This window comes from Oncorhynchus mykiss, chromosome 10 (assembly GCF_057628025.1).
Source record: "Oncorhynchus mykiss isolate SJ-2025 chromosome 10, ASM5762802v1, whole genome shotgun sequence".
NCBI classification, from domain to species: Eukaryota; Metazoa; Chordata; class Actinopteri; order Salmoniformes; family Salmonidae; genus Oncorhynchus; species Oncorhynchus mykiss.
The window spans coordinates 24,069,332-24,087,500 of record NC_143031.1 but is presented as its reverse complement, the minus strand read 5'-3'; the positions used below and the strand labels follow the sequence as shown (position 1 = coordinate 24,087,500).

The 18,169-nt window shown below is 41.4% G+C and overlaps 1 protein-coding gene across 1 annotated transcript in view; it reads right to left on the bottom strand.

The window, feature by feature from the left end:
- Positions 1-18,169, bottom strand: part of LOC110533528 (rho GTPase-activating protein 32) — a 224,981-nt gene that overhangs the window by 95,739 nt on the left and 111,073 nt on the right. Inside the window, exons 3-5 of the mRNA XM_021617826.3 lie at positions 17,752-17,860; positions 1,037-1,128; positions 511-595 (exon numbers count right to left, since the gene is read on the bottom strand). Coding sequence (XP_021473501.3) covers positions 511-595; positions 1,037-1,128; positions 17,752-17,860 — 286 coding nt within the window. The remainder of the gene's footprint in view (positions 1-510; positions 596-1,036; positions 1,129-17,751; positions 17,861-18,169) is intronic.

Genomic DNA, 18,169 nt, shown 5'->3' with positions numbered 1-18,169 from the left:
TGTCACATATTGCACTTTTACTTTCGTCTCCAACACTGCGTTTTTGCATTATTTACAACAAATTGAGCATGTATCATTATTTATTTGAGACTAAATAGATTATATTAAGTTACAATAAAAGGGTTCATTCAGTGTTGTTGTAATTGTCATTATTACAAATATATAATATATATATATAAATAAAAATTGGCCGATTAATCGGTATATGCTTTTTTTGGTCCCCCAATAAATCGGTCTTGGTGTTGAAAAGTCAGAATCGGTCGACCTCTAGCATACACCAGATTAAACAAAGAGGTGGAGTCAAATGACCACTGTCTTCATGAACTGTGTCATCAGAAAAGACTAAGACTGGGATATACACTCGAAACAACACCACCGTTTTCATTGCAATATCAATATATTGTATCACAACCAAGGTTGGAACCTTATCTACCACCACAGCACACCAGACGGTCCAACATTTTAGGAAAACATAGCAGCACCACAGTGCTCTGCTAAGTGTCTGATTACCTGGATTGTGCCAAAGTCCACATTCTCGTAGTGGAAGTGGGCGCACTCAGCCAGCATGGGGAAGTGGCCTTTGGTGAAGGACAGTCTGAAATACAGAGACGGACTGTGGTTAGGATGAAGGCCTTAGGCCTAGGGGTCTGATAGATAATGAAGAGAGTAAATGAAGAGGGAGGGTGGAGAAGAAGAAAACAGAGTACAAGAGAGGGGAGGAGAAAGAGGGCAAAAATAGATAAAATCCAGTAGAAAGGGCAAAATTGAAGGAGAGCGGGAGAGAGAGACTGAGAAAGGGACATGTGTGAGGGACACAGATAACAAGAGTGAGGAAGAGACAGAAAGAGATGTAGAGTGATAGCTGAAGAGAGAAAAAGGTTGCAAGAGAGAACAGGGTGCGAGCCGAAAGAGAGAGAACAAAATGGAGAGAAAAAGGATGATCGATAGAGAGAGATGTGTAGCAGATGTGAGGAGTTAAGGCGGTATCAGAAGGCCCATAGCAGGGTAAGTCTACTCGGTCAGATGGTCCACTCACTTCTTGACGTTCTTGACCTTCATGCTGGCCGTGCTGCTGCAGGAGCGCAAGAGGGGCTCGGCGCTCAGCTCGGGGACCTCGGCACTCCGCGCCTGCATGTTGGAAAGGAAACAGACACACTCGTCAATACATGACCTGTGACTTCACCTCTGACAAACAACTCCATATGAGTTGACCTGCATGCGAGAGAAACCTAGGGACAGTGCAAACCAAAACAAATTTGTTCAAAGAAACAATTCCAGGATGTAGTGACTGTTGTCAAAGTAGCTACTTAATATTTTTGTATTTTTCATGTTAATTGGATAGAGACAGTGAAAGAGTGGGAGAAAAGTTAGGAGAGTGTATTAGAAGGGCAGTCGGTTGGATTCAAACCTACCAAAGGCAAGACCACTCCAGGCCCCTACTAGCTACGTTTGACCCAACATGGTAAAGTCTGACCCCTGACAGAGTCTAATCTGTGACCAAGTGAGATTAAAACGCACTTGACAACATTACAGCAAGTCATCCTGTGTGGCTAAAGTCAACAAGGGAAAACAGAAACACCAAGCTAACAGAGAGAGAGAGACCTAAAGAGCAGGAACCCAGACTTAAAAGAAATGGGAAATACAGACATTGTCATCCTACAAGAAACATGGTATAGAGACCACTGGTTGCTCTCTAGGTTACAGAGAGCTGGTAGTCCCATCCACCAAACTACCAGGTGTGAAACAGGGAAGAGACCCAATTCACTATTACATTAGTCAAAAAAGGAACATTTTAAATCTGTATAGAATTAAGAAGGAAATTATCTCAACAGAGAAAAATGTCCTCATGTGTGCTACCTGTATCCCCCCACTTTAACAATGACAGCTTCTCCATCCTAGAAGGGGAGATCAACCATTTCCAGGCCCTGGGACGTATTAGTCTGTGGCAACCTAAATGCCAGAACTGGACAGGAACCTGACACTCTCAGCACATATGGGGACAAACACCTACCTGGAGGTGACAGTATTCCCTCCCAAATATGCCCCCCAGGACACAACTATGACAAAACAACCACCAAAAATGGGTCGCAGCTCTGTCGCACACTGGGTCTGCACATAGTCAATGGTAGGCTTCAAGGGGACTCCTATGGTAGGTACAACTACAGCTTAACCCTTGGCAGTAGTACTGTAGACTACTTTATCACTGACCTCAACCCAGAGTCTCTCAGCGAGTTCACAATCAGACCACTGACACCCCTATCAGATCACAGCAAAATCTGTCTACCTGAACAGAGCAATACTTAATCATGAGTCATCAAAGCCAAAAGAACTGCACAATATTAAGACATGCTATAGATGGAAGGATAGTAGTGTAGAAACCTACAAAAAAAAACAATTAGGCAACAAAACATTCAATCCCTTTAAGACAACTTCCTGGACAAAACATTTCACTGTAATAGTGAAGGTGTTAACCTTGCAGTAGAAAGCCTAAACAGTATATTTGACCTTTCGGCTCCCCTATCAAATCTAAAAATGTCAAGCGGACAAGAAGATGAAAAACAATGACAAATGGTTTGATGGAGAATGCAAAAACCTAATAATTATTATTATTTATTTATTTTTTCTTAAATCTATCCAAACAAAATCATAAAGACCTAGAAAACCTGCATCAACACCTTCAGGTAGGCTAGTGGTTAGAGTGCTGGGCCAGTCACCGAAAGGTTGCTAGATAGAATCCCCGAACTGATAAGGTAAAAATCAGTCGTTCTGCCCCTGAAAAAGACAGTTAACCCACTGTAACTTGCCTAGTTAAATAAAAAAATAACAAATACATTCAAATAAAATAAAGGGTGAATCACTAAAACAATAAAGAAATACACTACAGAAAAAAAGGAACATCACGTAAGAAATTAGCTCAACGTAATTGCGAATCCATAGAATCTAACAATTTCCGGGAAAATTGGAACACACTAAACAAACACCAAGAGTTATCTATCCAAATCAGAAATGTGAGAGTTAACCACTTCTCCAATCTTTTTGGCAGTAGAACTAACAGCAAAAACATGATGCCTCACGAGTGACAAACAAAGGCAAAGTCATCTCATGCTTTGATGATTTCAAAAAAGCTTTTGACTAAATTTGGCACAAGGGTCTGCTATACAAATTCTTGAAGTGGTGTTGGGGGGAAAACATACGACATTATAAAATCCATGTACACATAGTGTGCGGTTAAAATGGGCAAAAAACATTTATTTCCACAGGGCCGTGGGCTGAGACAGAGATGTAACTTAAGCCCCACCCTCTTCAACATATATACAGTTGAAATCGAAGTATACATACACTTAGGTTGGAGTCATTAAAACCCGTTTTTCAACCACTCCACAAATTTCTTGTTAACAAACTCTCGTTTTGGCATAGTTTGTGCATGACAAGTCATTTTTCAACAATTTTTTACAGATTATTTCACTTATAATTCACTGCATCACAACTCCAGTGGGTCAGACATTTACATACACTAAGTTGACTGTGCCTTTAAACAGCTTGGAATATTCCAGAAGATTGTGTCATGGCTTTAGAAGCTTCTGATAGGCTAATTGACATCATTTTAGTCAATTGGAGGTGTACCTGTGGATGTATTTCAAGGCCTACCTTCAAACTCAGTGCCTCTTTGCTTGACATCATGAGAAAATCAAAAGAAATCAGCCAAGACCTCAGGGAAAAAAAGTGTAGACCTCCACAGGTCCGGTTCATCCTTGGGAGCAATTTCCAAATGCCTGAAGGTACCACGTTCATCTGTACAAACAATAGTACGCAAGTATAAACACCATGGGACCACGCAGACGTCATACCGCTCAGGAAGGAGATGCGTTCTGTCTCCTAGAGATGAACGTACTTTGGTGCAAAAAGTGCAAATCAATCCCACAACAACAGCAAAGGACCATGTGAAGATGCTGGAGGAAACAGTTACAAAAGTATCTATATCCTCAGTAAAACGAGTCCTATATCGACATAACCTGAAAGGCTGCTCAGCAAGGAAGAAGCCACTGCTCCAAAACCGCTATAAAAAAAGTCAGACTACGGTTTGCAAATGCACATTGGGATAAAGATCGTACTTTTTGGAGACATGTCCTCTGGTCTGATGAAACAAAAATAGAACTGTTTGGCCATACTGACCATCGTTATGTTTGGAGGAAAAAGGGGGAGGCTTGCAAGCCGAAGAACACCATCCCAACCGTGAAGCACGGGGGTGGCAGCATCATGTTGTGGGGGTGCTTTGCTGCAGGAGAGACTGGTGCACTTCACAAAATAGATGGCATCAGGAGGAAAATATGTGGATATATTGAAGCAACATCTCAAGACATCAGTCAGGAAGTTCAAGCTTGGTCACAAATGGGTCTTCCAAATGGACAATGACCCCAAGCATACTTCCAAAGTTGTGGCATAATGGCTCAAGGACAACACAGTCAAGGTATTGGAGTGGCCATCACAAAGCCCTGACCTCAATCCTATAGAAAATTTGTGGGCAGAACTGAAAAAGCGTGTGCGAGCAAGGAAGCCTACAAACCTGACTCAGTTACATCAGCTCTGTCAGGAGGAATGGGCCAAAATTCACCCAACTTATTGTGGGAAGCTTGTGGAAGGCTACCCAAAATGTTTGACCCAAGTTAAACAATTTAACGGCAATCCTAACAAATACTAATTGAGTGTATGTAAACTTCTGACCCACTGGGAATGTGACGAAAGAAATAAAAGATTCTTAAAGTGGGGATCCTAACTGACCTAAGACATGTGAGTTAGCATAGGTCCCGAAGACATTTTTACTAGGATTAAATGTCAGGAATTGTGAAAAACTGAGTTTCAATGTATTTGGCTAATGTGTATGTAAACTTCTGACTTCAACTGTGTCAACACATTGGCAAGAGCACTAGAACAGTCTGAAGCACCTGGCATCAACCTACTAGAATCTGAAGTTAAATGTCCAATGTTGGCTGATGATCTGGTGCTTCTGTCCCCAACCAAGGAGGGACTACAGCAGCACCTAGATCTTCTGCACAGATTCTGTCAGACCTGGGCCCTGACAGTAAATAATGGTGTTCCAAAAAGGTCCAGTTGCCAGGACCACAAATACAAATTCAAATCTAGCCCTAGAGCACAAAATCCAGCAAAGAGCCATTCAATTCTACAACCACCTAAAAGTAAGCGATTCCCAAACCTTCAATAACAAAGCCATCACCTACAGAGAGATTAATCTGGAGAAGAGTCTCCTAAGCAAGCTGGTCCTGGGGCTGTGTTCACAAACACAAACAGACCCCACAGAGCCCCAGGATAGCAACACAATTAGACCAAACCAAATCATGAGAAAACAAAAAGATAACTTGACACATTGGAAAGAATTAACAAAAAAACAGGAGCAAACTAGAATGCTATTTGGCCCCAAACAGAGAGTATACAGTGGCAGAATACCTGACCACTGACACAGTCCAAAAATTAAGGAAAGCTTTGACAATATACAGACTTAGTGAACATGGCCTTGCCACTGAGAAAGGCTGCCGCTGGCAGACATGGCTCTAAAGAGAAGACAGGCTATGTGCACACTGCCCACAAAACAAGGTGGAAACTGAGCTGCACTTCCTAACCTCCTGCCCGATGTATCACCACATTAGAGACACATATTTCCCTCAGATTACAAAGACCCACAAAGAATTAAAAACCAAATCCAATTTTGATAAACTCCCATATCTACTGGGTGAAATATCAGTGTGCAATCACAGCAGCAAGATTTGTGACCTGTTGCCACAAGGGCAATCAGTGAAGAACAAACCCCATTGTAAATACAACCCATATTTATTTATTTTTCCTTTTGTAGTTGAACTATTTGCAAATCATTACAACACTGTATAAAGACATAATGACATTATTATTTTGTGTACCGTTTACTGTTCATTTTTTATTTAACTTTTGTTTATCTATTTTACTTGCTGTGGCAATGTAAACATATGTTCCCCAAGCCAATAAAGCCCATTGAGAGAGAAGAGAAAGTTTGGTCTCTTTCTAGCTGGTTGCAGACAAAAACCGGGAAGGCGATAAGCAGATAAGCATGATTGGCAATGAGGTCAGAGACAGGAGCCAGGTGGGCCGGTGTACAGATAGCATCATGTCAGGCCTGCAGTAGCTGTGAACGGGAATGTAGAATCGCTTAGCCTGTGTGCCAGTCTCTTTCTATTCTTTCTGCTTTAGCCGACTCCAATGTTATTGCTGTTTGGCATCGAAAAGGATTCTGCTTAAGCAAAAACAGAGTGACAAGCAGGCTATTAAGAACTACTCGGAGCAGACAAATCCTGGTAGCAACCTCTTCAGTGCTTCCCCAAGGGGAGAGGCTTATCAAGTCTAGCTAATACATTCTCAGAGATTCAGCTGTACCTATAAAATATTCAACTGTGTCTTGAAGAAGGCGAGGGCTCATCAAGACTTGCTAAATAAAGGAATACAGTGCAGGTGTTGCCAAATTTCACCTGGGTTGTTGGATATTATGCAGTCACCTATGTCGAATTAAGTGACGATGAATGGGAAGGATTCTGCTTATGTATTGCATTTAGGCATTATCCACATATATTTATTGACTAACTACTGGTAAATGACTTAGTCAATAACTTGCAGCATGTATATTTATTCATGTAGGTCTATTTTTTATAAATTGTACTTTCATTTAACCACTGAAAACACATTCTCTTTTGCAATAAGACCAAACCAATGTTCTGTTAACAATGTGCCCTCAGTCAATCGTTGTGGCACGTCGAGAGCTTGGCAGACTTATTTATCAATTCATCCTCTGAATTGCAGCACACCACTGCCTGCCACGCATGTCGGCTCCTGCCATTTGGGCACATTGTAACAGCTAACGCTAACTAGCTTAGCATTTTTTTATCAAATCAAATTTGATTTGTCACATGCTTTTGTAAACAACAGTTGTAGACCAACAGTGAAATGCTTACTTATGGGCACTTACCAGCAATGTAGAGAAAGAAAAAAAAGAAATTGAAAAATAATAAGGAATACAATAAATCAAGACAATGTCCCCAACCCACAAGAGAGATTTATTGCGTGTAATTTATTCAAACATCTAGGCCCCTTTTAAAAGCTGCTCCCTTCATAATAACATAATAAAACATCTAACAAACAGCAGACATGCCACGCCTTTAATGTTTCAAAAGTGATCAATATTAATTAGCTGGAACGAGATGAAAGTTCACCCCATTCTCTTTGTAGTGTACTTCTTTTGACCAGGGCCCATAGGGTTCGTCAAAAGTAGAGCACTATATAGGGAAAAGGGCGCCATTAGGGACCCAGTGTGTCTTCTCCACTGTATCAAATTTTTGTGGTTCCAAAGTGCGAGTGGTGGGGGCCATGTCATGTTACCATGGAGACAGCCCCATTTCAGATAGCACCACTGATGCTGCTGAATGCAGCTCAGCTGGAGAGAAAAAAAGAAGCTGGGCTTGGATGGTGTTGAAATAACTGAATGAGTTTAGGTACCATATGATTAATGGAGACTTTGGTATATTATACATTGAGATAATTACACAAAAAAATGGAGTGCTTAAATATGACAAGGATTACATTAATTTATTAATATAATAATAATTTGATTAATATTGAATAAATCTGATTTAAGTGGTTGGTTTAAACAATACAATGTCTTCATTACAATTCTTCTTAAGTTTAGCCAACATATATAATTAATGTACATGATATTAAGTGCTGATACATCCCCACTACATTTAAAGTTACTTTACATGATGTACAAGAAAGACAAAATCATAATTTCATGAATGGGAGCCAAGACTGGATGTTGTTCCAGCATTTCAGTTTCATATAATGACATTTCCCTAACAGTTAAGACAGTTAATTTAAGGAGACTGAGATAAGACTTTCCAGAGTAAACAAGCCTTTGAAATGACTAAATAAGAAGAGCTTGTCTACGGTCCAATATTATAACACATTATTTTCTGAATAAGTGTCAGTGTCACGTTCTTTTATGCTGTCATAACTCATTTTTCTGGTTTTGTTTGTCTTTCAGGTTCTTGTTCATTGTTGAACTCACTGATGTCTGATTGTTATAGTTGATACACCAAAAAAAGGGGGAGCCTTGTTATTTAAGAGGTTAATGTTTGATTAGCGTTGATATTGTTGGGATCGCTCTAAGCTAGGATGTATTGATGCGTTGTGTGTGTGTGTCATGGAAGCTATATACTGTATGTGCATACAGTGCAATCAAAAGTATTCAGACCCCTTTACCTTTTCCACATCGTCTTACGTTACAGCCTTATTTTAAAATTTATTAAATCAATATTTTTCCTCCTCAATCTACACACAACACCCCATAATGACAACGCGTTAACAGTATTTTACCATTTTCTGCAAATGTATATATTTAAAAAAACGTATTTACATAAGTATTCAGACCCTTTGCTATGAGACTCGAAATTGAGCTCAGGTGCATCCTGTTTCCATTGATCATCCTTGAGATGTTTCTACAACTTTATTGGAGTCCACTTGTCCACTTAGAAAACTTGAAAATAAAAGAGAGCCCGCACACTCTAGGAGCTCAGATGCAATAATTTAATTACCAACGTTTCAACAGCCAAGCTGTCTTCATCAGGGTATAATTATTATTTATTATTATTAAACCCTGATGAAGACAGCTTGGCTGTCGAAACGTCTCTTTTATTTTCAAAATGTCAATTATTGGACATGATTTGGAAAGGCACACACCTGTCTATTTAAAATCCCACGGTTGACAGTGCACGTCAGAGCAAAAACCAAACCATGAGGTCAAAGGAATTGTCCGAGAGCTCCGAGACAAGATTGTGTCAAGGTAAAGATCTGGGGAAGGACACCAAAAAAATGTATGCAGCATTGAAGGTCCCCAAGAACACAGTAGCCTCCATCCTTCTTAAATGGAAGAAGTCTGGAACCACCAAGACACCGCCGGGCCAAACTGAGCAATCGGGGAGAAGGGCCTTGGTCAGGCAGGTGACCAAGAACCCGATGGTCACTATGAAGGAGTGCCAGAGTTCCTCTGTGGAGATGGGAGAATCTTCCAGAAGGACAACCATCTCTGCAGCACTCCACCAATCAGGCCTTTAAGGTAGAGTGGCCAGACGGAAGCCACTCCTCAGTAAAAGGCACGTGACAGCCCGCTTGGAGTTTGCCAAAAAGGCACCTAAAGGACTCTCAGACCATGAGAAACAAGATTCTCTGGGTCTGATGAAACCAAGTTGCACTCTTTGGTCAAGCATCACATCTGGGAGAAACCTGGCACCATCCCTACGGTGAAGCATGGTGGTGGAAGCATCATGCTGTGGGGATGTTTTTCAGCGGCAGAGACTGGGAGACTAGTCAGGATTAGAGAAGAAACAGTATGAACATTTTATATCACGATTATAGTGACCAAAATTATCACGGTTATAAGTATTATCGTGGTATTGTTCAAATGTGCTGGAAATTTTCAAAAAGTACTGATACACACACTGAAATCATTTCACCAAGTTTTATATTGAAAACCAACAAACGACTAATATAATTAGCAGCACTATGCACTTTTTGTCTGCATAAACATTAAAATAATAACATTAACATTAAAGATGGCACCATGTGGCCATGAGGTAAAAGTTTCCCTAGTGCAGGTTTTAATGAACACAACCTTAAGTAAGCAAATCAAATTCGCATATAAAAGCAACACAAGTAAAGCAATGTGCATGTAAGAACAATACAACCATATGTAAACAAATCAAATGAACAGCACTGATTGTATGTCCGTTCTCTCCTTCATAAAGAAATAAGGTGCTGCTGGCCTAACATCCTGTATGTATGCATCTCTGTTCACTTGAGATTAAAATGTAAAACTCTCTCCAAAAGGCATGTTGGTTGCTGGGATGCACAAAAGCTTCCTGGCAAACCTGGCAAGGTGAGGCAGCTCTGATGCATGGCCCCTCCACCACACCTGTGAATCCTCTTCTGCTGGAATGGGTGGCAGAGACAAGTAGACCTTGATCTATTATTTTACTCTGTCTTCTGGGGTGGTCGGAATCTGACGCTCTTCACTTCTCTGCTGCCTTGTTGAGGTCATCTTCTTAGCAACCCAGCCAGGCCTTCCCCTCCGATGCCACTGTGGTGGTGCTTTGTGGTTCTTCCCTGACTTGTGCAGCTACCAACTTCCAGGCCTCCTAGACACAGGTGTCAGTGTCAACTTTTGCAGCCTTGAGCTCATCTAAAAAGCTCCTTTTAAAGCAGGGGTCAATGAAACAAGCCATGTGCATGACTCTTTGCCTTCTCTGTGTATCTGTTGATAAGGTCTTCTCTCATTACCCTTTTCATCCCCTTGGTCAGGGATGGCTCTGTATCCTTTTCCACCTGAACATCACGGGTGTTGTGTTCCAGGACAGGCTTGATGGCTGACAGTGTCACTTGTGTCTCTGAGGCAAGTACATCTGTAAACTTGCTTAGAGGTACAAGGAGCTGGCACAGTTGCTCCATGACACTTATGTCGGCATCAGATGCCATGATCCTCTTTCTCCAGCCAGTGTCACACAGACTGGCTGCTGTTGGCTAAGGAAACTCTCAAGGATCTTGTGTCGATCCCCATTGGGTCACAACATCATGGATCAGAGCCTTCTGTGGCATGTTGAGGGCAGCTTGCTTTTCTCTCAGTTCACTCAGTCCAGCTCCGTGAGAAGCCTTGGACCAGATGACGGCAGACCTTGACTGCTGTGTCAACTCTCTGAATTATCAGAGCCTTTGAGATGGCCAGGTTCAAATTATGGCCAAAGCACCCAAGCCACAGATCTGGGAACTTTTCAAAAGCCTTGATCGTGTTGGTTGCGTTGTCTGTGGTTATGCAGACCAGGTCTTTCTCGTTGATCCCCCACTCTTCCAGCATATTCTCAAACTCTCTGATGTTGTGAGCCGAGTGATCTTCTGGGAAGAACAGTTTCCAGGCAGTTTGATTCCAGTTGCCAGTCTGGGATGAGGTAATGGATAGTGAAGCTGATGTAGGGTTGACCACCCCCACTTTCACTGGTCCAGAGGTCAGTAGTTGCAGCAAACCATGTACCTTGAACCAAACTTTTTCCAACATAAGCTTTAACCTGGTTGTACAGGTTTGGGATTTCAGTCTTGGAAAATAATATTTGTGATGGCACTTTGTAGTGAGGCATGGCAACCTTCATCAGCCTCAGAAAGCCAGGACTCTCAACAATTTGAAATGGCATCATGTCCTTTGCAATGTTATATGAAAGGGCTGCCATGAGGTCTTGAGCTTTTTTTGATGTGGGTGCATAAGCAGCCTGTCTTTTTAAATGCTTGCTCGAGTGTCTGTCACAACTGTAGATGAGGGACCAATAGCATCACTGGGTTTGCCTGCTGCACACCCACTCTGTAAACAAGGGAATAGCAAATTGGTGGTGTTACATAAAAAAATATTATCATCATTCACTCACTCACTCACAGTCTATATTCTGTGTTGCATTTGATTATATGCAATGACCCCATGCACAATTTACATAAATACAAATGAGTCATAATAAGACAGTGATAGTAATTGCAATGAGCCCAACAATTGACATAAATGTATAGGAGTCTATAGTGTTTCTCCGGTTAGAACACTTTTACAAGCAAGTTGACTGCCGGATTTTAAATGAACAAAATATGTTGGTTGAGTGACTAAACTACATAACATGTTATCGTGTGCAATGGTAGGCTGGATACATGACATTTTTAAGAACACTTTTTTTCTGATAAAAACTAGTTCATTGCATCTGCCCAGTTTCAAAATATGACCATATTCCCCAGCTGCTAGCCGTCGTTTTGAAGTAATCGCGGGGAACAAAATAGGCCTTAATTTAGTGCATTTTTCAACCTATCAGCTCCTATTAGTTCTATTGAGCACAATGACACCAACTCGCCTTCTGAAAGTTCTATTGCCAGCTTATTGTTCTACGTTGCAATGCCCGCTTCGTTATTGTTGGCAATGAGACCTGCTCATGTTGTTTATAGTTCAAATGTAAACAACAAAAATTACTCATGGAACTCTGAGGCCGTCCCATTGTTTCCTATGGGGGAATATAGGCATGTCTGTCTATTTCGTCAAATATCTCCAATATGTATGTTTAGATTTTTTCAAGTCGGACGGCATTTTAATCATTATAATATACTCTTTATAATTATGTAAGTCTGGGCAGCGATTTTGGTTGTCATCAAATGATTGGACCAAAATACTTTTTGCCCTTTGAACGCTGAGCTCACCCCATTGTTTCCTATGGGTAGGCATGCCGGTCTATTTCGCAAAATATTTCACAATGTGTATATTCAAGTCGGGCATAATTTTAAAAATCAGGAGAATCTCCTCTTTGTAATTATGTAAGTCTGGGCAGCAAGCTCTTTTGTCATTGATCACTAGACCAGAAATAGTCAGAAGTTTCATGTTTTCCGTACTTTCTCATTACGCAGACATAAGCACAGTTGACACCATCAAGGTGTGGATGTAACTTTCTACACAAGTTGGGATTTTTTCGCCAGCTTCGTCCGACGAACAGATTGTAGTGGTAAAAAAAGGGATACATTTTTTTGTGCCATTTAGACGAAATGGAACGCTCTGCGAACGTTTGATTCCATTCATTTGTTACGGGATTGCGCTAGTGTTCAAGCTTAGCCAATGGTATTTTGCTGTTTTTCAGCCTTGGGTGAATTTGACTTGTTCTATTGTCCAGCCTATCAATGGGCGAATAGAGTCTGCAGACACACAACGCATACAGCAGCAGAACAATGTGTAGTGTTTTTACAAGAGTAGGTAACACTGCAAGCTTCAGTTCACATCATTGACAAGCTATTAGCAAGTTAGACAGACAAACCATTACATTTCCCCCCATTCCGAAGTCCCCGCATCATGCATTGAGCTAAAAGTTAACTTACCTTGCACTCGCTATAAAGTGGTGGTCACGAAGACGACTCAAGTGATGTCCCCTTTCGTAGCGTTTTTTGTGCATGTTCTGTAAACAGGGTGACCATCTTTGATTAAGTTTCTCTCAGCACTCTTGTAAAACCCAAAATATGACCACACTTCAGATTTGGTCCTCTTAGAAGTGTTTTCACACAAAACAAAACCCATGCTGCGTCTCCGTCAGACTGTTGCTAACTTTGGTTGATACTGGACAGTATTTACCGTGAGTTTTTCAAACCGCGGTAATCAAACACGGTTTTAATAATTACAAATTGAAACGGTAATACAAACCGTCAGGAATTTTGATGTGGTTTATCGTGAAAACGTTAACTGTTTCATCCCTAGTCAGAATCAAGGGAAAGATGAAAGGTTCACCTTCCAACAGGTCAACGACCTTAAGCATACAGCCAACACAACGCAGGAGTGTCTTCGGGACAAGTCTCTGAATGTCCTTGAGTGGCCCAGCCAGAGCCCGGACTTGATCCCAATCAAACATCTCAGGAGAGACCTGAAAATAGATGTGCAGCAATGCTCCCCATCCAACCTGACAGAGTTTGAGATGATCTGCAGAGAAGAACGGGAGAAACTCCCCAATTACAGGTGTGCCAAGCTTGTAGCGTCATACCCAATCACTGCTAAAGGTGCTTCAACAAAGTACTGAGTAAAGGGTCTGAATACTTATGTAAATGTAATATTTCAGCTTTTTTTTTATATAACTTTGCAAAAATTTCTAAAAACCCTTTTTTGCTTTGTCATTATGGGTTATTGTGTGTAGATTGAGAGGGGGGATGTAATACATTTTTGAACAAGGCTGTTAAGTAAGGAAATGGGGAAAAAGACAAGGGGTCTGAATACTTTCCAAAAGCACTGTGTGCATATATATATATATTACTGCTCAAAAAAATAAAGAGAACACTAAAATAACATATCCTAGATCTGAATGAATGAAATATTCTTATTAAATACTTTTTTCTTTACATAGTTGAATGTGCTGACAACAAAATCACATGAAAATTATAAATGGAAATCAAATTTATCAACCCATGGAGGTCTGGATTTGGAGTCACACTCAAAATTAAAGTGGAAAACCACACTACAGGCTGATCCAACTTTGATGTAATGTCCTTAAAACAAGTCAAAATGAGGCTCAGTAGTGTGTGTGTGGCCTCCACGTGCCTGTATGACCTCCCTACAATGCCTGGGCATGCTCCTGATGAGGTGGCGGATGGTCTCCTGAGGGATCTCCTCCCAGACCTGGACTAAAGCATCCGCCAACTCCTGGACAGTCTGTGGTGAGGGATGGAGCGAGACATGATGTCCCAGATGTGCTCAATTGGATTAATGTCTGGGGAACGGGCGGGCCAGTCCATAGCATCAATGCCTTCCTCTTGCAGGAACTGCTGACACACTCCAGCCACATGAGGTCTAGCATTGTCTTGCATTAGGAGGAACCCAGGGCCAACCGCACCAGCATATGGTCTCACAAGGGGTCTGAGGATCTCATCTCGGTACCTAATGGCAGTCAGGCTACCTCTGGCGAGCACATGGAGGGCTGTGCGGCCCCCCAAAGAAATGCCACCCCACACCATGACTGACCCACCGCCAAACCGGTCATGCTAGAGGATGTTGCAGGCAGCAGAACGTTCTCCACGGTGTCTCCAGACTCTGTCACATCTGTCACGTGCTCAGTGTGAACCTGCTTTCATCTGTGAAGAGCACAGGGCGCCAGTGGCGAATTTGCCAATCTTGGTGTTCTCTGGCAAATGCCAAACGTCCTGCACGGTGTTGGGCTGTAAGCACAACTCCCACCTGTGGACATCGGGCCCTCATACCACCCTCATGGAGTCTGTTTCTGAGCGTTTGAGCAGACACATGCACATTTGTGGCCTGCTGGAGGTCATTTTGCAGGGCTCTGGCAGTGCTCCTCCTTGCACAAAGGCGGAGGTAGCGGTCCTGCTGCTGGGTTGTTGACCTCCTACGGCCTCCTCCACGTCTCCTGATGTACTGGCCTATCTACTGGTAGCGCCTTCATGCTCTGGACACTACGCTGACAGACACAGCAAACCTTCTTGCCACAGCTCGCATTGATGTGCCATCCTGGATGAGCTGCACTACCTGAGCCACTTGTGTGGGTTGTAGACTCCGTCTCATGCTACCACTAGAGTGAAAGCACCGCCAGCATTCAAAAGTGACCAAAACATCAGCCAGGAAGCATAGGAACTGAGAAGTAGTCTGTGGTCACCACCTGCAGAACCACTCCTTTATTGGGGGTGTCTTGCTAATTGCCTATCCACCTGTTATCTATTCCATTTGCTCAAAAGCATGTGAAATGTATTGTCAATCAGTGTTGCTTCCTAAGTGGACAGTTTGATTTCACAGAAGTGTGATTGACTTGGAGTTACATTGTGTCCAAACTTTTGACTGTACTGTATATATATATATATATATATATATATATATATATATATATATATATATATATATATATATATATATATATATATATATATATACACATATATATATACACATACATATATACACATATATATACACACACACAGTACAGTAAAAGTTTGGACACACCTACTCATTCAAGTTTTTTATTTTTTTGTTGCCATATTCCACATTATAAAATAATAGTGAAGACATCAAAACTATGAAATATCATATATGTAATTATGTAGTAACCAAAAAACCATTAAACAAATCAAAATGTATTGTATATATGAGATTCTTCAAAGTAGCTTGAGGCAAGAAACACAAGCAATGGACATTAGAACAACAGAAACATTTTCTTTGGTCTGATGAGTCCAAATTTGAGAATTTTGGTTCCAACCGCCATGTCTTTGTGAGACGCAGAGTAGGTGAACGGATTATCTCCACATGTGTGGTTCCCACTGTGAAGCATGGAGGAGGTGGTGTGATGGTGCTTTGCTGATGACACTGTCAGTGATTTATTTAGAATTCAAGGCGCAGTTAACCAGCATGGCTAACCCAGCATTCTGCAGCAAAACACCATCCCATCTGTTTTGCCCTTATTGGGCCTATCATTTGTTTTTCAACAGAAAAATGACCCCAAACACACCTCCAGACTGTGTAAGGGCTATTTGACCAAGGAGGAGAGTGATGGAGTTCTGCATCAGATGACCTGGCCTCCACAATCACCCCAACTCAACCCAATTGAGATGGTTTGGGATGAGTTGGTCCGCAGAGTGAAGGAAGAGCAGCCAACAAGTGCTCAGCATATGCAGGAACTCCTTCAAGACTCTTGGAAAATAATGTCTCATGCAGCTGGTTGAGAGAATGCCAAGAGTGTGCAAAGTTGTCATCAAGGCAAAGGGTGGATACTTTGAAGAATCTAAAATATATTTTGATTTGTTTAACACTTTTTTGGTTCCTACATGATTCCATATGTGGTATTTCATAGTTGTGATGTCTTAACTACTATTCTACAATGTAGAAAATAGTAAAAATAAAGAAAAACCCTTGAATGAGTAGATGTGTCCAAACACACAGCAAAATGATCAGTTTCTCTTGTTTTACTATTTATAGGTCTGTGTTTGGGTAAAATGAACATTTTTGTTTCATTCTATAAACTACTGACAACATTTTTCCCAAATTGCAAATTAAAATATTGTTATTTAGAGCATTTATTTGGTCTGGTCAAAAATGTGCAGTGTTGTCAGACCTCACAGCTTTCATGTGTCTTGGTATGCTCTCCACCAGTCTTTCACATTGATGTTGGGTGAATATGCCACTCCTGGCACAAAAATTCAAGCAGCTCAGCTTTGTTTGATGGCTAGTGACCATCCATCTTCCTCTTGGTCACATTCCAGAGCTTTTCAATAGGGTTCAGGTCTGGAGATTGGGCTGGCCGTGACAGGGTCTTGATCTGGTGGTCCTCCATCCACACCTTGATTGACCTGGCTGTGTGGCATGGAGCATTGTCCTGCTGGGAAAACCAATCCTCACTCAGGTTCGGGGAACATTGTCAGAGCAGAAGAAAGCAAGTATTCTTCAAGGACAACCTTGTACGTGGTTTGATTCATGCGTCCTTCACAAAGACAAATCTACCCGATTACAGCCATGCTGAAGCACCCCCAGATTATCACCTATCCTCCACCAAATTTCACAGTGGTTGCGAGACCTGGAGAAGCCTACAAGCCACAGTGTCTCACCCCCACTGTGAAATTTGGTGGAGAATCTGTGATTCTTTCTCCAGGAGTGGCATAAAGTCACCCAACATCAATGTGAAAGTCTGGTGGAGAGCATGCCAAGACACATGACAGCTGTGATTGAAAATCAGGGTTATTCCACCAAATATTGATTTCTGAACTCTTCCTAAGTTAAATCATTAGTACTGTGTTGTTTAAAAAGGAATATGAACTCATTTTCTTTGCATTATTCGAGGTCTGACAACACTGCATCTTTTTTGTTATTTTGTCATTTTCTGCAAATAAATGCTCTAAATGGCAATATTTATATTTGGGAGAAATGTTGTCAGTAGTTTAGAGAATAAAACAAACATTTTCATCTTACCAGAACACATACAAATAAATAGTAAAACCAGAGAATCTGATAATTTTGCAGTGATCTTAATTTTTTCCAGAGCTGATTATATATATATATATATATACACATATATATATACACACACACACACGCACGTGTTGTAATGGGTTTGTGTGCACGTATTTGTCTCTGTGTGTACGTTTATGTAGTATGTAAATGTGTGTGTGTCTCCATCTCACCATGGCGCTGATGGTCTCATCCCAGTCAGGTCTCTCTCGGGGGTAGACTAGGCGGGTCAGCTCAGGCACTATGTCATCCTCCTCTGGGTGACGCCCTGGCCTCAGGCCCCTAGAGCAGAGTGAGAGGGAGGGAGGGTGAGGGAATTTGAATTTCAATTAAATTTATTGGCTCAATAGTAGAGAGTGAGAGAGAAGGAGCAAGAGACTTTCTGCTCTTATCGCATTAGCAAAAACACTTTCTGTGATAAGAACCCCACCAGTCCTCCCAGGCAAGTCTTCAGATAAAAAACATACACACCCACACCAGGGTGCCTTAGAAGTTGTGGCTTCCATATCGAGTTGATAATACATGACCATATAATATCAGTGTATGAGTGTCAGTTATAAGGCACCCTGGAGGTTGGCACTTTGATCAGGG